This window comes from Crinia signifera, chromosome 6, assembly GCF_055691185.1.
Source record: "Crinia signifera chromosome 6, ASM5569118v1, whole genome shotgun sequence".
Classification (NCBI taxonomy): domain Eukaryota; kingdom Metazoa; phylum Chordata; class Amphibia; order Anura; family Myobatrachidae; genus Crinia; species Crinia signifera.
In genome coordinates, this window is record NC_139222.1 from 214,518,171 (window position 1) to 214,543,572 (window position 25,402).

Genomic DNA, 25,402 nt, shown 5'->3' on the forward strand with positions numbered 1-25,402 from the left:
GGTGGAGCGCTGAAAGTGTTGAGGATCAATTAGGTATTACAATAATTACAATATGTTATTGGTTTAAAACGTATGCATAAAGCAATCGAGGAAGAGTTAAAAAATGCAAATGAATAACATTTTAACAACAAGTGTACTGCGAGATTAACCCCTTCCCGACATTTGACGTACATTTACGTCATGGCCGGGATGTACTTCCCGACGCATGGCATAAATGTACGTCATGGCTTTAAACTGTCACCGCGTCTATAGACGCGGTGACAGTTTGGAGATGTCTGCTGTCCCTGACAGCAGACATGTCCCAGCATGTCCAGGGGGGGCGGCGATGCCTCCCCCCCGTCGGCGATCGCTGTGATTGGCTGTTCAAATGTGAACAGCCAATTACAGCGTTTTCTGTGTACCGGCGAATAACGTTCGCCGGTGACACAGGGATCGGTGGTGATTGGTGCTGTAAAGTACAGCACCAATCACCACGGGGTGTAAGGGTGACACTGGTGTCACCCCACCTCACCCCACCCGCCCCCAAAGGCCGTGATTGGTCCGTCGGACCGACGGACCAATCACAGCCATGGAGGGTGATTTAAACTAACGGTGACTGCACTGCAGACGCCATTCCGGTCTGGAATTGCGTGCAGTGCGGTCACCGTGCCTATCTGCCGTGATATACTGACCTGATCCTTGCAAATACTTACCTGATCACTGCTTGTAGCGTGCTGGATGCTTCCTGGATCTTGTGACTTCTTGTGACTTCCTGTGTTGTGCTGCTGCAGTGTGATAGAGTTATAGATAGAGAGATAGAGAGAGATAGAGAGAGATAGTGACAGAGAGTGCTATATTTTGTGTCTGCTGCCCCCCCCCCCCCCCTGTTGTGCTGATCAGTATATCTGTGCTGATCAGCAACTTTTTGGGGGTGCTGGTTTTTTTTTTTATATATATATACAGCTGTGCTGCGTTTGCAACTGACTGCTGCCCCCCCCTTTTGTGCTGATCAGTATAAATTAGCTGATCAGCAACTTTTTGGGGGTGCAGAGTTTTTTTTTTATATATATACCTGTCAGTGCTGCTGCTGCAGTGTCATAGAGTGATAGATAGTGAGAGATAGAGAGATAGTGACAGAGAGTGATAGAGAGTGCTATATTTTGTGTCTGCTGCCCCCCCTTTTGTGCTGATCAGTATATCTGTGCTGATCAGCAACTTTTTGGGGGTGCAGGGTTTTTTTTTTTTATATATACCTGTCAGTTGCTGCCAGTTGCACTGTCAGTTGCACCAAAGGTTGTGCACCTGCTGCCCCTCACTGGTAATCAGTGTCGCATCAGTGATCACCTTTTTTTTTTTTTTTGAGGGTGCTGTGGGGTCTTTTTTTAATTTTTTTTTTTTTTTTTTTTTTACACACACTGTGATTTTGTGGGTGTCCTGTGGCCACTGTGCGCTGATCAGTGACGTACATCACTGATCAGCTTTTTCGGCACAGGGTTGATCTATTTTTTTTTTTTTTTTTTTGATCAAATTCCTGTTGCCTTTGAGCGCTGTTCAGTGACGGACGTTACTGACCAACATCTGTGCTCAATTTTTGGCGCAGGACCTTTTTTTTTTTTTTCTGCACTACATACACACTACATACCCCCCCGGGTTGAAATAAAGTTTGTACCCCCCCTACACTATACACGTGTTGAAACATTTCACTACCAGAAACACAAAAATAAAAATGGCATCCCAAATGTCATCCCAAATGTCATCCCAGTCATCCAGAAGAATGTATTCAGCGGAGGAGGCATATGCCATGCTTGCCTCTGACTCTGACACAGCCAGTGATGCAAGCGGGGAATTTAAAGGATTCATCTTAAGCTCCTCTAGTGATGAGGGACCCCCTCAAAGACGCCCCCGTAGAGCAGCTGAGACCCCCCCCCCCCAATAATTGATCTCGTATGGACCCCACCACCAGACAATTTTGAGCCCCAGGTTCCTGAGTTTTTGGCCATCCCAGGAATCCAATTTGATTCCACAGGTCTCAGAGAAATTGACTTTTTCAAATTATTTTTCTCTGATGATTTTATAAATTTAATGGTGGACCAAACTAATTTATATGCCCAGCAGTTTATTGCTCAAAACCCCACGTCATCATTTGCTAGGTGGACCCCTGTAGATGCAGTAGAGATGATGACATTTTGGGGTCTGGTGTTTCATATGGGCATAGTAAAAAAGCCAGAAATTAGGCTATATTGGAGTACAGATGTTCTGTACAGCACCCCACTTTACCGTATGGCCATGACCCGGACTCGTTTTGAGTTAATCCTTAAATTTTTGCATTACAACGATAATGCACAGTGCCCACCCAGAGATGATCCCACCTTTGACCGGCTATTCAAAGTCAGGCCGGTCATTGATCATTTCAGTGCCAAATTTGCAGAGATGTACATCCCAGATAAATTCATTTGCATAGACGAGTCCCTTATACATTTTAAAGGAAGGGTTAAATTCCGCCAGTACCTTCCCAATAAGAGGGCAAGGTATGGCATAAAAATGTATAAGCTGTGTGAAAGCACCTCAGGGTACACCCACAGGTTTAGGGTATATGAAGGGAAGGATTCAAGAATTGAACCGCCAGAATGCCCCCCCTCCCTCGTAGGTGTTAGTGGAAAAATTGTCTGGGATTTAGTGCACCCCTTCCTGGATAAAGGTTATCACCTCTATGTGGATAACTTTTACACTAGCATCCCCCTGTTTAAGGCCCTTGGTTCAAGAGGTACAGCAGCTTGCGGTACTGTGCACAAGAACCAAAAACGCACATTGCCCAAGTAATGAGAAGGGGTGAAAGTAGGGCACAATCCACCGAAAATATGTTGTTGGTCAAATATAAGGACAAGAGGGATGTCCTTATACTGACAACAATTCACGGAGACAGTACCACCTACATCCCTGTACGAGGTACCAGTACCCACACCTCAAAACCTAATTGTATCCTGGATTACAATAAGTACATGGGCGGAGTGGATCTTTCAGATCAGGTACTGAAGCCGTACAGTGCCCTGCGGAAAACAAAAATCTGGTACAAGAAGCTGGCCGTGTATATCATCCAGATGGCACTGTATAACGCTTACGTGCTATTCCGTTCTACCAGCCAGAGGGGGACATTTATGCACTTTCAAGAGGAAGTCATAAAGGGCCTAATATTTGGGAACCAGCAGGCAGAGGGCCCCAGTACTTCTAGTACTGGCCCCCGTATTGTACCAGGGCAGCATTTTCCTGATGAAATCCCCTCCACTGGAAAAAAGGGCAGGACACAAAAAAGGTGCAAAGTTTGCTATAAAAAGGGAATAAGAAAGCAAACTATTTTCCAGTGTGACACTTGCCCCGACAAACCCGGCCTATGTATAAAGGAGTGTTTTAAAATATACCACACATCTATGGATTATTAGGTTCATCATTTCACCGTGCTTCGGGGGTCTTGCTAATGCCACATAGCACCCACCATTCATTCCACCAGAATCTGAGCCGCAAAATCCAAAAATCACTCCTTCCCTTCTGAGTCCTGCCATGCACCCAACTGGTATTTTTTGGTCAAATGTGAGGCATTGCCGTACTCGGGAGAAATTGGGGCACAGATTTTGGGGTGCTTTTTCGGTACTTATGTAATATCTGGGCTCCCGTTTTTCTTATGAGACCGCATCCCCTTGCGGGGCTCGCTGCGCTCGCCACGCTTCGGGCACGGTGGCTCGCTGCGCTCGCCACACTATATAAAATCAACTCCATGCGTAATTGGATAGTAGGGGTATGAAAAAATGGGGTGCATTTAACATGGGAGCCCAGATAATACATAAGTACCGCTTTTTCTCCTTCATACCTTATGAAAATGAAAAATTTTGAGCCAGAACTGCATTTTTGTGTAAAAAAATGTAATTTTTCATTTGCACAGCCCAGTTGTATCAAAATTGGTGAAACCCCTGGGGGTTTGAAATGTACACTATACCCCTAGATGAATTCCCTGAGGGGTGTAGTTTGCAAAATGGGGTCACTTGTGGGGGGGTTCCACTGTATTGGTGCTTTGGGGGTCTTGCTAATGCGACATAGCACCCACCAACATTCCACCAGAATCTGTGCTGCAAAATCCAAATATCACTCCTTCCCTTCTGAGTCCTGCCATTTTTGGTCACACATGAAGCATTGCCGTACTCGGGAGAAATTGGGGCACAGATTTTGGGGTGCTTTGTCTCCTTCATTCCTTGTGAAAATGAAAAATTTTGAGCCAGAACTGCATTTTTGTGTAAAAAAATGTAATTTTTCATTTGCACAGCCCAGTTGTATCAAAATTGGTGAAACCCCTGGGGGTTTGAAATGTACACTATACCCCTAGATGAATTCCCTGAGGGGTGTAGTTTGCAAAATGGGGTCACTTGTGGGGGGCTTCCACTGTATTGGTGCTTTGGGGGTCTTGCTAATGCGACATAGCACCCACCAAAATTCCACCAGAATCTGAGCTGCAAAATACAAAAATCACTCCTTCCCTTCTGAGTCCTGCCATGCACCCAAATGGTATTTTTTGGTCACATATGAGGCATTGCCGTATTCGGGAGAAATTGGGGCACAGATTTTGGGGTGCTTTGTCTCCTTCATTCCTTGTGAAAATGAAAAATTTTGAGCCAGAACTGCATTTTTGTGTAAAAAAATGTAATTTTTCATTTGCACAGCCCAGTTGTATCAAAATTGGTGAAACCCCTGGGGGTTTGAAATGTACATTATACCCCTAGATGAATTCCCTGAGGGGTGTAGTTTGCAAAATGGGGTCACTTGTGGGGGGGTTCCTAACTTTTAGCATCTTATGGTGCCTAGAAACCTACATCGTGCCTAGAAACCTACATGGTGCCTAAAAAATAATCTCATAAAAAGGAGGCTCCAAAATCAAGTAGGTGCTCCTTCTATTATGAAGCCTGTGGTTTGGTCAACGTGCACACTAGGGCCACATATAGGATATTTATGAAAACAAAAGAATTGGGGGAATCAATTTTTAGTCACATTTCTCTAGTAAAATGTACTGTGTTCCTTAGAAAAATGTATTAAAATTGAAAATCTGCAAAAAAAATGAAATTTTGAAATTTCACCTACACTTTGTTTTAATTCCTGTGAAACACCTAAAGGGTTAACAAACTTCCAAAATGCTGTTTTGAATACTGTGAGGGGTGCAGTTTTTGAAATGGCATCATTTATGGGGGTGTCTCACATACAAGTCCCTCAAAGTCACATCAGAACTGAACTGGTCCCTAAAAAAATCAGTGTTTGAAATTTTCTTGAAAATTTGAGAATTTGCTATTCATATTTTAAGCCTCCTAGTGTCCAAAAAAATTAAAAGGAGGTTGAAATAATGATGGCAACATAAAGTAGACATATGGTCTATGTTAGTTATTAACTATTTTGAGTGGTATGATTATTTGTCTCACAAGCAGAAAATTTAACATTTTGAAAATTGCTAAATTTTCCATTTTTTTACGACATTTTGGTATTTTTCACAAAAAAACACTGTATCGACGAAAATTTACCACTAACTTGAAGTACAATGTGTCACGAGAAAACAATCTCAAAATCACTGGGATAAGTAAAAGCAAAAAAAAGTTATCCCCACTTAAGTGATACATGTCAGATTTGAAAAAAAGGGCTCTGTCAGGAAGGCAAAAACAGGCTGCGTCGGGAAGGGGTTAAACTGATTGTAAATAGGACAATATAAAGGTTGTATAATTAATTGTGGTGGAGTCCCACTTCTTCTTTAATAGCTCTATGAAAACTCAAAAGCTCACTTCCCCAATGGGTATCCACTTTTAGGTGACCAATTTAGGGAGTCCATAGACCTTGCAGGATTGAAATAGCGCTAGAGGGTGAATGCAGTCCTCAATTTAGAGAGGCATCCTCACAATGTTGCAGTATTTATAATCCATAATAGGCAGGTGTTGGTGTCCCAGAGATGATAATAAAGTGCAGGTGAATTTCCGGACTAAACCCCAGGGGTGAGCACAATAGAGCTAATTGGATAGGGGGAATCCAGTAACAACTGAGAGTCCAAGAGCTTTTAAAAAGAGCAGGTGCTTCCTTTTCATCATCCAACTGACAACTTTATCAAAGGTGCTTTCAGCGCTCCACCCTTTTTTATATTAGCATCCCTGCAAAAGTTGCTTTTACTTTCTGTTATGACAAAATTTAGCACATAAGAGTCATTTGGGCCGTCAATTGGCCTCTAGTGGTCATTAGAGGTACTTCACTTCATAGTTGTGGAGAGTAGTTAACCAGTTAGTAATACCCCTTTAACACCAAAACCCATGTGCAACCCAGCATCAAATTGTTCCTTCATGACCGGCATACCGGATTGAACTGCCCTCTACCCAGGTCCTGTGCGTGTTCAACCCAGGTCAGGACCTGGGTAGAAGTCCCATGTAAAGGGACACAGGTTGACCCATATACAAAAGGGGTAATAGATATAAATTTGGTTATCTAATAGGTTTTGAGATGAAAAAGCCAGCATCATTTTGACGAGTGTGCTTGCTGAAATTTATCAGAAAACAGTTAAAAGGCAAAACCAGCCTATACATTTTTCGGCAAACTCTCTGAAATCATGCTAGTTCATTCATCTCGGAACCTATTACATAAACACCAAAGGCTCTAAAAAACATGTCAAACCTTTTTATTGTTAGTAAAGTCACTTTTTTTTTACTATAGAAATATAGACATGTAGACAACATTATGTTTGAGAATCATACAATCGCTGACCGATTCTTGGACTTCTGGCGTAAGACTGGAAACCAACGCATTGGGTACTTGTATGGCCGCTACACCGAACACAAGGATATTCCTCTGGGCATCCGGGCAGAGGTGGCTGCTATCTATGAGCCTCCACAGGTAAGAGGCACAGTGTGCTCTAAATATGTTAATGGAATATCAATGGTTACCCATCTTGGTATCTGTGTAATGTAGCTATATTTACCCCATAAACTTATTTTTCCTTGCATACTCCATGGTATACACAAAAAAGAGCGTCCTGCTATGGAAAGCCATCAACCCCCGCGAAAATCGTTTGGACGGGCAATGATCACTCATTGTGTTTGCACTGAGCGATTTTCAACCCAGCAATTTATTCAACCCACCCCCCTTCACTCGCCAGTTTCACCTCGCTGGTTCTTTCCAGCAAGTTGGAAACAGTGAGTGCGGCCATCGAAACGGCAGGACTAGCCACGAAATGGGCTTGCTGCATTTGCTCCAAACCTTGCTGTTTAAGGAAATCCTCGCCTTCCTCTGAAGGCAAGGATATTCTCGGAATATTGAATATAGCGAGCGGCTGGCGAGGGGGTTTGACGGTGAGGATGGATTGTTTTGCTGATCCTCACCGAAAATAAGCCATCCTCGCCGCACAAACCCCCTTTCCACCGGCATTGAATACCGCCCTAAGTAGAGACAGGTAAAAAATGGACACACCTGCAGGTCTCAATTTTTGCTGTGTCTTTGAGATACCTCCCAAGCTCCTTGCAAAAAAAAAAAAAGATGCAAACCTTGTAAAGAGGAGGGATAGTAGACTACTATGTAATATTCAAGAAAAAAGAAATGGTCAGGTAAATATACTGTAACTCCCATATTCCCCCTCACTCCATTTGTAGCCTCACAAAGAATGGGATATATTAGACTGACTTTAGGTCAACAGTCATTAGGTCGACCACTAATGATTGACAGTGGGTAAGTTGACACCTTTAAATGGTCGATACAAGCAAAAGGTCGACATATACATTGTCACATGGTCAACACTGAAAAGGTCGATAGGACATGTTTTTTGGTGCCTGCGTCCCCTCGCATGGCTCGCTGCACTTCCGGCACGGTGCCTCACTGCACTGGGCACACTATTTTATTTGCCCTCCTCGCCCTAGTGGATGGTAAAGAATAAAGGGCCTTATTTTGGTTCATTCTTTCTGACAAAATCCTTCTTAGATGGGCAAAACCATGTGCACTGCAGGTGGGGCAGAGGTTACTTGTGCAGAGAGAATTAGATTTGGGTGGGGTTTTACTTCAAAGTGAGATCTATATTGCAGTGTAAAATCATGCAGTCAGTATTTTCCCTGCACAGAAACAAAATTACTCACCCAAATCTAATTCTCTCTGCACATGTTACATCTGCCCCCCTGCAGTGCACATGGTTTTGTCCATCTAAGAATGATTTTGTCAGAAAGAATGAACCAAAATAAGGCCCAAAGTCGGTCTAAACCTAAAAAAAATGGTGTCACCCTTTTGCTTGTCACTGTTGACCATTTAAAGGTGGTGGATTTAAATGATACATTCAAAAAAAGGGTTAGATGATTTTTTTCAGAAAAAAGTATCCAGGGTAATAATCCTTAATTATAATCTACTATAGTGGACTCAGAAATAAATCGGACAGCCATTTTGGTTCATCAGGGATTCTGGTTTATAACAGATGGGTATCCTCAACTGGATCATTTACACCACAGGAGATCAAATATAGGCTGAACTTGATGGTGATTTTCCAAGCTCATCAACTATGGGTGGTATTCAATCCCGGGTCATGACTGTCGGGACGTCCCGACAGTCGCGACCCTGGCCCGTTCTCTGCCCGCTCGACTGATATTTTTTGAAAATATATTTTATTGAGCCTCAATCAGCCAAAACAATACATCAAGCAGTGGATGATGGTAGGCTTTCCATTCTAAGGGACCCATTTATCAAGCAATATTTGCGGCTACATCCGTTTTCGGGGGTTAACCGCAAATATTAAGTATCCCTGGAATGAATTAAAGGGGGACCGCAGCAGTAATCTGCGATCCCTGCTGCGATTCCCCCCTGCAGCGCCGCCGGCCGCATCCCCCATAGGTTTCTATGAGGGATGCGAAGCTGCCCGATGTATCAACATCGGGCAGCCCGGCATCGCACCCCTGGGCTATCGTCATTCTGATATGGCGATAGCCCATTGTAGCCTATGGCTACATATTGCACTACCCGAGCGGCAGTGCGGTCAGCGGGGTCGCGGGGGGGGGGGGCAACGCGTAACCGCGCATGCGCAGACCCCCCGGCTTCCGGCTCCAGGCATCGCAGGGACGGGCTCCTTTCGGAGCCTTGTCCCTGCGCCCTGGCAGATGATACATTAAGGTGATATGATCGCATTTTACAATGCGATCCTGGGTGGTAATATTCCGCCCAGATTGCATTGTAAATGCGATCAATGATAAATGGGGGCCAAAGGAATTACAAGTGGCGCACCCTGCATGTTTTTTTTTTTTAATAGCCTTTCATTGCAAAAATAATATATCCGATCATACCCTTATCTGTCATATGGCTGCTCAGATTTCTTGCAGATAATGTTCTAAATGGTGTGCCCCTTGAATATTCTGCTTGTGATATGGAGCAGATCATACTGCGCCATAATCTCTATAATCTAGGACCTTTAACTTTGAGCAACATCTAAATATTCTATAGGATGTACTGTTTGAGGAGAAAACAATATACCAGTTTACTCCCATTCTGCACCCCTGAATAGGCACGTTGTTATTACATACACTGTGCAGATCATGGATCAACAGACCAGGATGATTCTCTTATCAGACGGGTTCTGATTGAGCATTGGTCCTCTTGTGTAATTGTTCCTTTAAATCTAGCATGATAACGATTTATTCTTGTATGCAAAACATCAGTTTCTTTATAGAATTAATTTATTTGTGGAGTTTGCAGTGTGGCCAGCAGCCTGGATCGGTCACATTTGTCTAATAGATAATCTGAAAGGTATTTATTACAACATGCACAGCTTAGATGTCTTGCTTTTTTGGATTTCTTGACTGAACCCAGATAAATGGGAATACTCATTGTAAAACAATGCTGCAGAAGGAACAAAGACAATAACAAAATCTGAGTTTACCTGTGGCTAAAGCAGTTCATACGCTGACAGATCTGATCAGCTGCAGAACCCCTGTAATACACTCATTCTATATTTCCATTTTGTGGGTATCGTTTTCAGGGGATTTCCCACAAAATGTATATAATAAATATTCCACTATGAGGCCTAAAGTATACACATATGCTCATGTTACATTTACTTACAGTCTCGCCTGTCATTCTACTCTTAGATTGGAACACAGAACAGCCTGGAGCTGCTTGATGATCCAAAGGCAAAAGCAGTGGATGAAATTGCAGCCAAGCTTGGAATAAGAAAGGCAAGAACATAGAAAAAACACACACATTTAGTGTGTAGTGGAAAATGGAAATACTGTAACGTTCTGCTGTACAAATTATTTTGGTGGGCAAAGACTTTTATGAATCTTTGGGTGTGGTGAACACACCCATTTATTAACACAGGAGCATGATGTGTTTTGGAACCATTACATCTCCTTGTACACATTTTATTATAATTCCCTGTATCTGCTAAAAAAACAAACAAAAAAAAAGTTGGCTGACGAAATTTTAATACAAACAATTCTACATTGTATTTTCATTAACCATTTTAACTTTGCATAAAACTACATTGGTGTACTTTGTAAAGTCCAACCAAAGCAATTTAAAAAGTAGAAAAGGTCCTACTTGGATAGACATCTCTAGGATGGAACATTATTTTATCTATTTACTATATAGCATTATTACATCTTTAGTTTTAAGCTGAATTCCAAACTCCTGTTGACCTTTTGACCCTGTCAGTCTATTGACTGTTGAAATTTTGGATATTATTATGATGATGTGGGCATCCATATATGATGTTGGTCTTTTTATTGTAGCAATATGTGATTCTATAATATTCACTCAAGAAGAAAGGGGATTTGGAGGTAGTTTTCATTACAATGATAATCAAGTTTGTTTTGCTATAGATAGGTTCCCACTTATCTTTGTTGTGGTTGCGTACACACAATGCATTCTCTATTCACAGGCACACTGATTGCGAACACATTGCTGCGAATAGCTACAACAGTGGAAAATGAAGATGCTGAACACATCTGTATACATTAAAGCTATGAATGTCATGTCTTGGAAATCACAGCAGAATTTTAGTACTTGAGATCAGTTCAGTTTCTGATTTTATTTATTATTTATTGATGCAGGTTGGGTGGATATTCACAGATCTGGTTTCAGAAGATACAAGGAAAGGTACTGTCCGGTACAGTAGGAACAAAGTAAGTGTAAATGGCATGCTAGTGTCCACATATTGTATTCATGTATGTAATTATGCAATTTTTAACACATTTCTTTGTTTTTCAAGGATGCGTATTTTTTGAGTTCAGAAGAATGCATCACAGCTGGTTTCTTCCAGAACCAGAACCCGAACCAATGCCGGCTCTCTCCCGACGGAGACTTTGGTTCTAAATTTGTAACAGTGGTGGCTACAGGTAGGTGGAAATGTTTGGACTATAAATAATCCAGACTCTCTTCTTTAAAGCATTAATTAAGGTTAAAAATGAACTATATATTTTTGTAAGCAAAGCATCCATGTAAGGACAAAATAAAAAGATTAATGATTCTTACATAGCATTGGGTGAGTATGATACATGGAGAATGTTTAGCATCTACTTCAATTGGTCCAATAGTGCATCACCCGGGGCATTTCCACGTTTTTAGGTTGAGGATGCTAAGATATAATTAAATTTTGGCACTCCTAAATTGCTGAATTCTGCCCCCTCATGGGCAGTTGTACTTACCTGCTACATTACCTACCAGAAAGACACGTATATCTCTCTCTCTCTCTCTCTCTGTCGGTGGGTGGGGTTGCCATTAGGGAAAGAAAAGACTGAGTGGGGAGGTGGGAAGAACAACTGGGGGTAGAGCTTTCAGGTCTGTGGCTATAACTCTGTGGAAGTTTTTTCCCCAAACAATGCGATAGGCACCCACTCTGGGTTCCTTCAAAAATACGCTTAAGACTTTCCTATTCTCTCAAGCATTTCAATAATACCACTGTTAAGCTTGTTTTGTTTTTGTGCTGTAAAGGCAAATATAAAGCACTTCGAGACAATCTCTGAATTGACATTCTACTTGGAATCAGTGCAACAAAGTTACCCCAAAATCACTCTAATATGGTTAGCAATAAAATAAGTATTGGTCAGTGTTATTTAACTTCATAGGGGATATCTGCGGCTAATGGATTCCCAGAGGGCTCTCCATTAGGCTTGATAGCCAGTACTTATTGGGGATTATGCTTCACATGCATAATCCACGATCACCAGCCCTGAGAGCCACAATAACACCTTAATCCCATGTGTTCTCAGAAAAAAAGAGTAAATTTTCACCCAGTACAAACGGATAGCTCAATAATAACCATGATATGCAAAAAGAAAAGGGTTTGTGGAGCGCTCAAAGTAATTAGTATTAAGAATTAATTTGAAATGATCAAGTAGGTATTACATGAAAGTACAAATTCATTTGATAATTCAAAAATACTAACACTAGAGTTAATTTCATTTGACGCAAATTTAACATCTGCATGGTCTAGGCCAGGGGTGGGGAACTACTGTAGTCAAGTACAGTGGAATTCTCACAAGAGGGCGGTAGTTCTCATGAGATTCCTCTTATGGTGTGTACACACGGTAGATGTGCCTTAAGATCCTATCCACGATCCGATCAGATAGGATCGTGGATAGGATCTTAAGGCACATCCGATTTGCATCCTATCTTGACTATATAGTGCAGATCTGCACTATATAGACAAGGCAGCCAAGACTTTCTGGCTTCCGATACGTGAACGCGCATCTGGATCGGATCGGGATCGCAAGGGTTAAAACCCTTGCGATCTGCATCCGATTCCGATCTGATGCCGATCCGATGTTGACTATCGTCAACATCGGAAAGGAATTCGGACCGTGTGTACACAGCATTAATCATAAGCAGCTGGAGACTGTCAGTCCTATTCAGCGGCAGCCGCCAGAGTGTGGGGTGGCTGCAGCAGGACAATTTGTAAGAATTTTTTTTACATATGGCCCCCGAAGGATTTTTTCCCCATACAAATGGCGCTTGGCACAAAAAAGATTCCCCACCCCTGGTCTAGGCGAACACTCTCTCTTAGGGGTTTATTCTAGTTCATTCTTTTTGACAAAATACTTCTTAGATGGACAAAACCACGTGCACTGCAGGGGGGCAGATGTAACATGTGCAGATAGAATTAGATTTGGGTGAGTTATTTTGTTTCTGTGCAGGGAAAATACTGAATGCTTTATTTTACACTGCAATATAGATCTCACTTTGAAGAAAAACCCCACCCAAATCTAATTCTCTCTGCACAAGTTACATCTGCCCCACCCGCAGTGCACATGGTTTTGTCCATCTAAGAAGGATTTTGTCAGAAAGAATGAACTAGAATAACCCCCTTAATGAACCTCATAAAGCCAGAGAAGAATATTTAAATTCCACACATTTATAGGACCCTGAAATAGAACCAGTGCTGTAAGGTTTCATGCTGACCGCTTTGCTATTGTTCGTCCAATACAGTAAGATATGCTTGTTTTAGATTGCAAGAAGTATTTATCACTGAGGGACATTTCAACATTTAGGAGGTATCCAATTAACCGCAATCATTGACCGCCAGTAACTGTTTTTCTTCTGCGGTAGACGTCAGGGGCCACAGGGATAACAGTGGGTTAAGGAGTGAGGTCACGACCAATCCTGCACCAGAAAGGTTAAAAACTTCTGGCTGTGTGGAGACAGCCCCTGGCTTCTCACCTCCTATACCCCGGCTCCCAGGCTAGTTACTTCCAGTTGTTATTGTGCTGGCAGGAGCCAACACGCATTTTGAAAGGTGCTGCTTTTAGCAGCATAAACTTTGTTTTTACTTTTTTCTCTTATTTTACACTGACCCGGAGTCTTTTAGACCCCTGCACTGCGCTCCGGACCCGGCAGCCGCACACCACCCACGTGGCTCCCACTGCGGGGGTGTCGGCTGGCATCATAATGGCGGCTGAGCAGCCCGGCGAAGGGGGATCGCCGGGCTGCACTAGCAAGCGGCAGAACCGCCGCCTTTCATAGTGTTGAGCACTCTGTCCCGCTGGACCACCAGGGAGACTTTTGAGTATGGGCAGTGGCGTCGGTACGCGGGGCCGCCCGGCAAGCGCCGGATCCCCGCCATTTTACCGGCGCCACATGAGTCATATAATCCCGGCGGCCATTTGCTAGTAGGGGGAGGGAGCCTCTCCTCACACAGCCCCTCCCCCGGAGACAGGAGCTAGGATGTACCCACGTGGTTTCCAGCCCTGATCTCTTCCTGCCTGCCTGCCTGCTGCATGTGTGGGAAGGACACAGAGAGCTCTCTGCAAGTCTGGAGTTCCATCTCTTCACGGCTGGGCCATCTGGGCAAATCCACCCTGTACCTCTCCTTCAAGGACACCAGGTTACAGTAATTTATGCTCCTGCCAGCCTTTGTGCTTTGCGGAGCCCAGTGCCAGATTTTTTATTTTGCATTGTATGCTCTGTTTGTGTGCTGTGTCTCATATTGTCTTAGCACTATCACTGCCTGTCAGAAAGTATATTGTGTTAAATGTTAGTCAGCTGCCTCTTGTACAATGTCAGAGGAAAGTGGTGACGACACATGGGCCCCTGTATTGGTGTCCTGCACGCGTTGCAGAGCGGGCGTACCCCAGCTTGTAGAGGGGTTATGCTTACAATGTATAAAGACGCATGCGCAGCCCCCTGTGGCAGCTTCCTCACAGGAACCTGCTTGGGCCCAGCTTACCCAGGTCATGTCGTAGTTAATAGACAAGCTCTCTTCTGCACCATCCCTGCAGCTGGGACCATCCGTGTCTCGGCCATGTGCCCCCCCCCCGAGGAGCCTGCATGGGCGCGTGCTTTGGCAGACTCAGTTCAGGGCATCCGTGCCTCTTTAAAGGGTAAAAACCATAAGCCCCGGGGTGTGGAGATTCCTTCTACCCTCCCCCATCAGGACACTGATGCAGATGATACTGATGAGGATCAGCTGGTTGACGACAGAGTCGACGCAGATGCTGATGACACCTCTAAATGCGACATAAAAGCACGTGTCGATGTAGGGGCTCTGGTAATTGCTGTTAGAGACGTTTTAAATTTACAGGATGTTTCTGAACCCGCACAGTCTGTGGGCCCATCTTTTAAGCGTCCCAAGCAGACGCGGTCAGTGTTCCCTGAGTCTTCTGAGCTAGAGGATGTCCTTGGGGAGGCCTGGGTTTTACCAAATAGGAGGTTTCCACTCCCTAAGCGGTTTAATTCCTTGTACCCGCTCCCTCCAGAGGATAGAGTTCGCTGGGAGACTGCTCCCAAAGTGGATGCACATATCGCTAAGATTGTGCGTTCCAGTACTTTACCCATTCCAACCGCCTCTCTTAAAGATCCTGCTGACAGAAAGTTGGAGAACTTTCTTAAGCTTATTTTTACAACTGCTGGGGCGGTTGCGCGGCCTACCCTGGCATCTGCCTGGGTGGCGAAGGCCATGGTGAAATGGATTTCTCTTCTCACTAATATTATTACTGAGGGAGATAGTGTAGATGACATGTTTCCTCTCCTTGACATGCATCAGGCTGTACTATATTTGGGGGAGGCTGCATTAGATGCAGCCACTCTTACCTCAAGAGCGTTCGCCTCTGCAGTGGCGGCACGGCGATCCCTGTGGCTTCGCTCTTGGAAAGCGGATGCTGATTCCAAACAAACTCTAGAGGCATTACCCTTTGTGGGCTTCTTTATTGTTTGGATCAGAGTTGGACAAAATCGTGGCCACGGTGGCTGCCTCAAAGGCGGCTTTCCTGCCATGCACTCCGGCTCCACGTCCTCGCCCGGCGTTCACAAGCACTCAGGCCCAACCCGCAAAGCCCTCTAAGGCCAGGGGAAAACGTCCGTGGCCCACTAGACGTCCTGAACACAAACCCGAGGATAAGCCCTCGGCATGACGGTGGTCGCCTGCTTCGGTTTTCGGACATGTGGCTGGAATCCACGACAGACAGATGTAGTCTCAAAAGGCTATTCTATAACCTTTCGCCGTCGACCACCAAGCTCGTTCTTTTCAACAAGTTCTCCCAAGGACTTGGAAAAGCGCGTAGCCCTGGAACAGGCCATACAAAAACTACTGTCCGCAGGTGTCATAGCCCCCGTTCCAGTGTCGCAACAAGGCACAGGTTTCTACGCCAGTCTTTTCTTGTTGCGGAAGCCCAATGGGACCTTCCGTCCCATTTTAAATCTAAAGAGGCTTAACCAATTCCTCCGGGTCCCGAAGTTCAAGATGGAGACCTTGCGGTCCATTGTGCTGGCGTTGCAACCAGGGGACTACATGGCATCCCTCGACATACAAGATGCATATCTGCATGTACCCATCAAACAAGAACACTGGCGGTTCCTCAGGTTTGCGCTGCAGGGCCGTCATTTTCAATTTCAGGCACTACCTTTCGGCCTCGCCACAGCTCCCAGGGTGTTTACGAAGGTCATGGCAGTGATGTGCAGTGCTCTTCGCCACCAGGGTGTCCGGATTCTCCCATACCTGGACGATCTGTTGATCCTGGCACAGTCGCCTCAGGTTCTCGAGGCACACTTGACCAAAGTTGTGGCGGTCCTGGAACGCCACGGCTGGATAATCAATTGGCCAAAGTCATCCATGGTCCCTACTCAATCCATGATTCATCTAGGGGCCCTGTTGGACACAGTAAATCAGCGGATTTACTTGCCGGAGGTCCGCCGCAAGGCCCTACAGTCCCGGGTTCAACATCTTCTCTCGCTCAGATGTGTCTCAATCCATGCCTGCATGAGGGTGCTGGGCTTCATGGTCTCGACCTTCGACATGGCAGAGAACGCACAGTTCCACTCTCGCCCATTACAGTGGGAAATTCTAAGGAAATGGTCGGGGTCATACTTCAACATACGATCACACCTGATTGTCTTGTCTCCGGCAGCACAGAGCTCCCTATCATGGTGGCTTCTAGATCAGAACCTCATGGAAGGGAGGCCATTTTGGATTCACAGGTGGACTCTCCTCACCAAAGATGCCAGTCTCCGTGGTTGCGGAGCAGTCACATGTCAGAAATCTTTTCAGGGGCTTTGGGCTCCACAGGAATCCAGGCTATCCATCAACATTCTCGAACTGAGGGCAGTCTTACTAGCTCTCTGCCAGGTGGAGCCTTGGCTTCAAGGTCACCCGGTGCAGGTCCAGTCGGACAATGCGACGACGGTGGCTTATATCAACCACCAGGGTGGCACTCGGAGTCGGGCAGCTATGGCGGAGGCCTCTTGTACAAGATCCCAGCATTATCGGCAATCTTCATTCCGGGCCTCCTCAATTGGGAGGCGGACTTCTTGAGTCGTCAGACTCTGGATGCCGGCGAATGGACCCTCCATCCGAAAGCGTTCCAGATGTTGGTGGACCGGTGGGGCAGACCGGAGGTAGATCTGATGGCATCACGCCACAATCACCAGGTCACCCTGTAAGGTCTCGAGATCCGGGCGCTTGCATGGTAGACGCTTTGTCAGCCCAGTGGCCGTTCGCTCTCATGTATGCCTTTCCCCCATTTTCGCTCCTTCTCCGAGTTCTTCGCAAATTGAAGGCAGAAGGGGGCACGTTGATCTTGGTGGCCCCTCATTGGCCTCAGAGGATCTGGTTCTCAGATCTGCAGATCTGCAGGCCCTGTCAGTGGCCCCTCCAATCCGGCTACCTCTGTGGCCGGATCTGCTCTCGCAAGGGCCGTGCCTCCATCCCGATCTGCAGTGGTTGTCTTTAACTGGGTGGCTGTTGAGACCGCCTTGTTAAAAGCTAAAGGCTTTAATTCACGGGTGATTTCGACTATGCTCAGAGCTCGTAGGCCTTCTTCGGCTGGTGCTTATCTTTGCATCTGGTGGGCTTACTTTTCCTGGTGTAGCTTCCGCCAGTTTAACCCAAAAACCTATAGTTTGTCTCGAATTCTGTCCTTTCTGCAAAAAGGTTTAGAGGCTGGCCTTCGACTGTCCTCACTAAAGGTGCAGGTGTCGGCCTTGTCTATTCTATTTCGCAGGAGGCTGGCATTGTTGCAGGACGTCCGCACTTTCTTGCAGGGGGTCTTGCGAATCCAACCTCCATTTGTCCCACCGGTTGCTCCATGGGATCTTTCTCTGGTTCTTAAGGCTCTACAGGGCCCCCCTTTTGAACCATTGCGATCAGTGGATCTATCTTGGCTTACATGGAAAACGTTTTTTCTGCTGGCCATTGCTTCGGCCAGGAGGGTTTCAGACTTATCGGCTCTGTCCTGTCAGTCTCCTCTCCTGGTTTTCCACCCTGACAGGGCAGTTCTTCGAACCGTCCCTTCACACCTTCCCAAGGTGGTGTCCAAATTTCACGTTAATCAGGAGATAGTAGTCCCGGCCTTTCGTAGGCCGGATGCTTCTCCTGAACAGCGGTTCCTAGATGTAGTGCGTGCGTTACGTATCTATGTGCGCCGTACTAAAACACTTAGGAAATCTAACTCTCTCTTTGTCCTCTATGGATTTCAAAAAAGAGGTTGGCCTGCTACAAAGCAGACCATTGCCCGGTGGCTAAGGTCTGTCATCAAACAAGCTTACTTGGGTGCCGCCCTCCCGGTTCCAACGGGGGTCCGGGCTCATTTCACGAGATCTGTGGGTGCGTCTTGGACTGTTAGGGGTGGTGCGACAGCAGAGCAACTTTGCAAGGCGGCGACTTGGTCGTCTCCTCATACTTTCTTACGCTTCTATGCGTTTGATACGTTTACCTCACAAGACTCGGCATTTGGCCGGAGTGTATTGCCTGCGGCCCAGGCACGTACCCACCCATAGGTGGCTGCTTTAGGACGTCCCACTGTTATCCCTGGGGCCCCTGATGTCTACCGCAGAAGAAACCTGAGATTTATGTCTTACCTGTTAAATCTCTTTCTTCGAGGACGTCAGGGGCCACAGGGATTCCTCCCTGCCGCGCCTGCTTCATGGTATTAACATTCAGAGTTACTCCGTTGAGTGAACTTAGTTAAAAATTCCTCGGTTGAGGGTGTTTACACATGTTATGGTTTCTCTATTGAGCAACCACACACACACATATATTAGTTGAATGTGTTTCTGTATGGGTTTCTCTTCCTTCTATCTTGTCTCCTGCCTGGCTTGGGAAAAAACTGGAAGTAACTAGCCTGGGAGGCGGGGTATAGGAGGTGAGAAGCCAGGGGCTGTCTCCACACAGCCAGAAGTTTTTAACCTTTCTGGTGCTGGATTGGTCGTGACCTCACTCCTTAACTGTTATCCCTGTGGCCCCTGACTTCCTCGAAGAAAGAGATTTAACAGGTAAGACATAAATCTCTGTTTCCTGGGGCTATCCAATTAGCCAGCCAGTGCCGCGGCTTATCTGGAATTTTGTTTTACTTGTTTCAGATAGGCAAAACCAAATTCCCTGAAATCTGTACACAGGTGGGTACTGTGTGTTTTTCATGAGAGAGGTTTATTTTCCCAGGTGACCAAATAAGAGTGTTTTTTGCTATTTGGGTGTGTTTGCAGATAATTGGATACCCACTAAATACTTTCTTTGAATTGATCTGAATATGATTTTTGTTCTCCAATACATGGAGGCTAAGACATCAGCTGTATAGTCCTGTAATTCTTTTACCTGTTAGCCAATATGTCTTTTGTTTCTACTCATACCTCTGTTGTTTTTCTGCCTTAGGAGGACCTGATAACCAGGTGCACTTTGAGGGCTACCAAGTGTCAAATCAGTGTATGGCACTTGTACGAGATGAGTGCCTCTTGCCCTGTAAAGATGCTCCAGAGCTAGGCTATGCCAAAGAGTCAAGCAGTGAGCAATATGTACCTGATGTCTTTTATAAGGTCAGTCCTATGTCAGATCATATTACTAAAATGTACTACTTTGCTCTGAATTCATTGGGGATACTGGATCATGGTGAGAAGTAGAGTGTAACAGACACTGTATCTTAGGTGAATATAGAAACTCACAGCAGTTTAGCATTGGAATAAAATCACTAATGCACCGTGTTGAATGTCTTTCCCCATCGTGCAGGGAAATTATTTTCCAAACTAAGCCCCACAGGATAGAATAGGCATAAACAAGACTAACAACAGGATTTTTATCTTGCTTGTCAAATCCTTTTTTCTGAGGCCTGGTGGACACTAGGGTCATGTGTTATGGTGAGCAGGAGACTCGGGGCACCAAGAATTTAAGTTCTTTGAGTGTAGCCGAGGCTCTTCCTCCCATGTACCCTGCCTGCCCCAAACTTGTCAGTTTTAATAAACAAGCTGAAAGAAATGAAATGGAGAGGAAAGCAGCCAGAACTCACACACTGACTTTAAGGCACAAAAAAAACGGTGCCTAATACTGCCGGAATAAGAAAGAAACCAAACGGCATTAGGAAGGAACACGAGGGTGCGCACGGTGGCAGGTCCCAAAGCTGTTCCTTTTTGACGTGCAAACACTCCTGAGCTACACTGAGAACCCGACATCTAAATGCTGAAAAGGTGAAGATGTTGGATGATAGAATTTATTGAAGGTGGGCAGAAGACCAAGTAGCTCCCCTGCAAAGCTGCTCTGCAGAAGCCCCATGACAGACCACAAAAGAAGCCCCAACCAACTGCGTGGAATGGGAATGGACGGATACTGGATCTGGCTTCCCAGCCAACAGACAGGCCTGGCATCATACAGCCAACTGCCGGAGCTGCGTTTGTAGACTTCATAAACCATGAATATGGAACCAGTTTTGCGTAAAGTGAGTTGAACATAAATACACCATGACCAGACTATGTGACCGCGCAAACCCCCAAAAAATAGTGGATCCCTGGGATTTTATGCTTGTTGCCCTAGGAGGGGGCATTTTATGCTCGTTGCCCAGGCTGCTGAGCTGACACTCAGCAGAGTAGGCAGGGGGATGTGATGCAGCTGGAATAGCTGACACAGTGCTCTCCTCTTCTGCTGATAGCATATGTCAGCTGTTACAGCCACATCCAGTCCCGTCCCCGCCACTCTCAGCAGCGGACTGCACACAGCGTGGCGGGTGGCAGCAGGAGGACACATGGCTTTAGAAGTTATATTAACGGACAGGGCGCGGCAACCTGTAAAACAAGCCACTAGTGATTGGCTGCTGGGCAGCCGCTGCACAATGATTGGGTCCCGGAGGCTGCTGCAGGAATTAGCCCATGGGTGGCTCACAGCTGCAGCACAGAGCATCCTCTGGGACCCCTTCAGTTTGAGAAGCTGAGTCCCTGGTGACAGATTTAGAGTAAAATATGCGCTATAGCACGTTTTTGTGAACCCTGGGACTACATCGAGGGTGACCAGAAAGGCACCAGAGTCTGTGTAATCAGGAGAAAACAGAGGTAACCACAATTTCCTGATTAATAGGACATTTAGAGGCCAATTCACACCAGTTTGTTTGGGCCTGAATTCAAATCCGCGATGTTCTGAGTTTTCACATGCAAGCCCCTGGAAGCGAATGGCTTTGGCAAGTTTCATATTCTCTGAGCCGTTTGCTCTCTGGGAAATCCGGGTAGGGGGTGGCTGCAGGGAAACGCCCAGCGTTTTATGAGTGTCCCCATAAAAACGCTGGGCATTCCCCTGAGAATGCAGGTGTGGCAATGCCTGCACGGGGCAGGCGCTGGCATCACATGACATCAGGGCCCGCCTCGAATTCGGCTGATAGTGTCAGGAATAAAAGTCAGTCTAGACTGACTTATATTACCGAAAGGGAGAAAAATCATTTGGTCAGCGTCCATGATTTCTCACCCTTTTGTTTGGCAACATGCAAGAGGATGTGTTGGCATACATAGCCGCTTCCATGCTAGTGAGGGGATTCAGGCACCGGGGGGGGGGGGTGGTATTTGGGCGGGCAGCATTTACCTGTTTGCTATGCTTTTGATTACACGCAGCCTAACAAACCGGTCTGAACTCTTAGAGACTACCTTGGGAAGAAAGTGAAGTACAGTTTAGAGCACAGTCCTGGTGGAAAACTAAGAACTGGGGAGGATCTAAGGGGGCTAAATTTGGAGCTGCCCCCGCAAAAATGCTTAAACCACCAAATGACACTGATGGGCTGAGACTTCTGACTACAGGAAGGCCAAGAGTCTGGAGAGTTGGTATTTGAATGGATACAAACGTCTGTAAATCCTCTAGCTTTCAAGACCAACTTCTCAACAGCCATCCCATCTAAGCCACCCTCTGAAGATCTGGATGTAGACACAGGCCCCTGGTACAGTAGATCCAACCGCAGAGGAAGGTACCACAGAGACACAAGTGACAGACTTCTGAGATCCCCATGCCAAGCACAATTTAGCCAGTTTATTGTTTAGCAGAACATGTATAGTCATTTCTTGGACGACCTCCATAAAGGGAGAATAAAATAGGTGGCGAGTGCTGCAAGCCACTGTTCCCGCAGCGTGGCAAGCGCTCCCCCCGCTGTGCAGTCGGGATTCCGACATCGGGCTCATGACTGTCGGAATCCCGACTGTCGGTGTGTTATACCACATCCATGGTAAGATACTTCGGACATGAAGTGAACCACCTCTAAATAATGTGATCTTGTGATCTAATGCTTATAAGTGCCTGATATTTATAAATGTGTGTTTTTTTTATTTTATTGGGGGGTGTTTGATTCTCCATCCATCCATCCTTCCAACAGCCAGTATTCTCCACATTGTCTCTATCGCTTAAAGTCAGGATTTTTTTCTTTCTTTTTTTCACATCTGCTTCTGTTTCCTCCTCTTCCTTCTGTAGCTGATGCCAGTGCCTTCTCATCCTAAAAATAAAATAAATTCTCTGAACTTTGTCCAGGCTATTTTCTTCAAGCTGTATCCAACTGGTCATGTTCCTTGAAAACACGCTGGCTTCTACTCATACTCGAACCCATCTTGTGTAATAACCTAGCATTCATAGCTGTCACTGTCAAAGTCAGACTAATATTTTTCATTTATGCATATCTGTTTTTTCCTGATGGAAGAGGTAATACATGGCCCAGCTGCAGACCATATGTTCTCATATCTCAGATCATAGCTGCATAGTCACGTGTACCTTGTTATGGGAGGTATTCAATGTTGTCCGGATTTGTTTTGGTATACCAATATCCAGCTTTGTCTTATTTATTCTAGAAGGGCTTGTCTAGTTCCCAGTCGTCAATTTGAAAAGTTCTGGTTTTGTCTGACCGTACACAGATATTGCTATACTGATCTCTAGAATCATTTTGCACGGTATACGGTCTTTAGGTCGACACTATTAAGGTAGACATGCATTGGGTCGACCACTGAAGGTGGACAGGTTGAAAAGGTCAACAATGGAAAGGTCAGCAGACATGATTTTTTCACTTTTTTTTTTTTTATGAGCCGGCATGTGCCGATCGGCTGTATCTCATGCCCTTCCATCCACTAGGGCATGGAGGGAGAATAGAATAGTGTGCCGAGTATAGTGGGGCACCGGTGACCATGTCGACATTTGGGACAAAAAAAAAAGTCAAAACATCATGTCGGCCTAATGCTTGTGTCGACCTTTTGATCATGTTGAACCTAGTCATATTGACCTTTTTTTCTTGTGTCGACCTAAGCGCTGTGGACCTTCTGTGGTCACCAACCTCCAGCCCCCATAAGGGGACGCGCGCACGTGGTGCTTGCGCATCCTGTCCCCCCCCCCCCCCCCGCTCCCCCTGTCTAACCCTGGCCGTCTCCCGCTGCCAAGAAACTGGGACAAGCGTGCGTGTGAGATGCTCGCACGTCCCAGTCAGATGGAGCGCCTATCTGCCGGCGGTATTTAGACGATCCCCGGCGCTGAACTGTAACTATTAATTTACAAGACTGTTTAGAACCCTGTAACAACGGAGAGCCTACAGTAGCAATTTGTAACCCTTTTCCCCTGCCACTAAAACCTGGATTATTGCTGTGATAACCCAGGTTGTGCCTCTGCGGAAAATGTTCCTTTAAACAGGTGACCCATGAATCCAACCCAGACAGAAAGAGGACCCAGGACTGGAGTCTATCAAGTATAATTTGTCATAAACAAAGTTCACATTTCCCTTGAAGCAATGAGGAGGTATAGCAGTGCGTCCAGGGCTGTGGACACCAGAGGTCTCCCCAGTCAAGTCGGGGGTTCAAGAAGGGTAAAGGGGGCCCCCTACCCCACAATTTGTGATGGAAAAGGGATATTGTTACAGGTTGAGTATCCCTTATCCAAAATGCTCGGGACCAGGAGAATTTTGGATAATGGATTATTCCATATTTTGGAATATTTTTATATTTCTATGGTGTATATTGAGGTATCTTACATTTATGTTGTATACACACATCAACACATGAAATACACACAAATATATTTTATTTGTTCAAAAAACAAGTTTTCAAAAACATGAAACAAAGTTTGTGTTCTAGCTCAGGCACTGCATGTGAAGGCCAAGCAGTAATTTTTTTGCACATATTTAGGGCCAGTTACATATCATATCCTCAGTAGTGCTGTTACAAATACCCACAGTAAGTTTTTAGCAAAAAAAATTATTTTTTTCACTTTCTGGAATGTATGGTTTTCGGAATAATTCGGATAAGGGATACTCACCCTGTATTAGTTACTGCTGAATGCATAATAAACTTCACAACAGATTTAGATCATACTATAGTTTTCATTTTTCTAGGAACTTGAAAATGACAGCAAATATCTAACAGGGTTCAGGTGATTTGTTCTTATCCTATAGTAGCATAATATTGAATTAGTCTGTTAAACATGCACAAATATTTCATTCCCAGTGTTGTTGATAAGCTGTAGGGGCTCATGGTGACTTTTTTTTAATCTATTACAGGATATTGACAAATTTGGCAATGAAATTACCCAATTGGCACGACCTCTACCTGTTGAGTATTTGATCATTGATGTGAGTATTTGCTCTAGTAAGTGTAATATGTATATAATTGATGGAGGATCGCTGGTAAAGAGACTCGCCAACCAAATAATATTTTCTACAATACACGGACAAATACTACATAATATCAGCTGTATAAATGTCTCAATATATACATTGTTAAATAGCATTATTTTCTATCTCTCTATTTTAATTGGTTCTACTTTATACATCATAATTTTATATTACTCTTATTGTAGTTGAGCATCATTTAAGTCATAGTTACTATAACAATATATCGATGTAGTGTTCATTCTAGCACCCGCCATCTTTGAAAACCCATGCAGTTCCTGTTCCCTGCCTGGGGTGTCGCTGTCTGCTGTGGTGTTTCTAGCACAGGTCTGGTTTGCAGGTCAGTGCTGATATACAGACCACACTGTGCTAGAAGCACTACAGCAGACAGCAACACCCCAGGCAGGGAAGAGGAACTTCATGGATTTTCAAAGATGGCGAGTGCTAGAATGAACACTATCTATGTCTTCCACAGGAGTTAAAGCTACATTGATAACTGACTTTATTGTAGGTTAAGGCATTCACCAACTACTGTTGTCTTCTTATGAAGTACTTTAAGGTTTTAGAGAAGGTGATAGAAAAGCGCACAGGTT

General features: G+C 45.0%; 1 protein-coding gene across 1 annotated transcript in view; it reads left to right on the top strand.

The window, feature by feature from the left end:
• Positions 1 to 25,402, top strand: part of NPLOC4 (NPL4 homolog, ubiquitin recognition factor) — an 86,517-nt gene that overhangs the window by 30,141 nt on the left and 30,974 nt on the right. The window contains exons 8-13 of the mRNA XM_083148781.1: positions 6,700 to 6,879; positions 10,098 to 10,184; positions 11,061 to 11,132; positions 11,219 to 11,345; positions 19,586 to 19,746; positions 24,699 to 24,770. Coding sequence (XP_083004907.1) covers positions 6,700 to 6,879; positions 10,098 to 10,184; positions 11,061 to 11,132; positions 11,219 to 11,345; positions 19,586 to 19,746; positions 24,699 to 24,770 — 699 coding nt within the window. The remainder of the gene's footprint in view (positions 1 to 6,699; positions 6,880 to 10,097; positions 10,185 to 11,060; positions 11,133 to 11,218; positions 11,346 to 19,585; positions 19,747 to 24,698; positions 24,771 to 25,402) is intronic.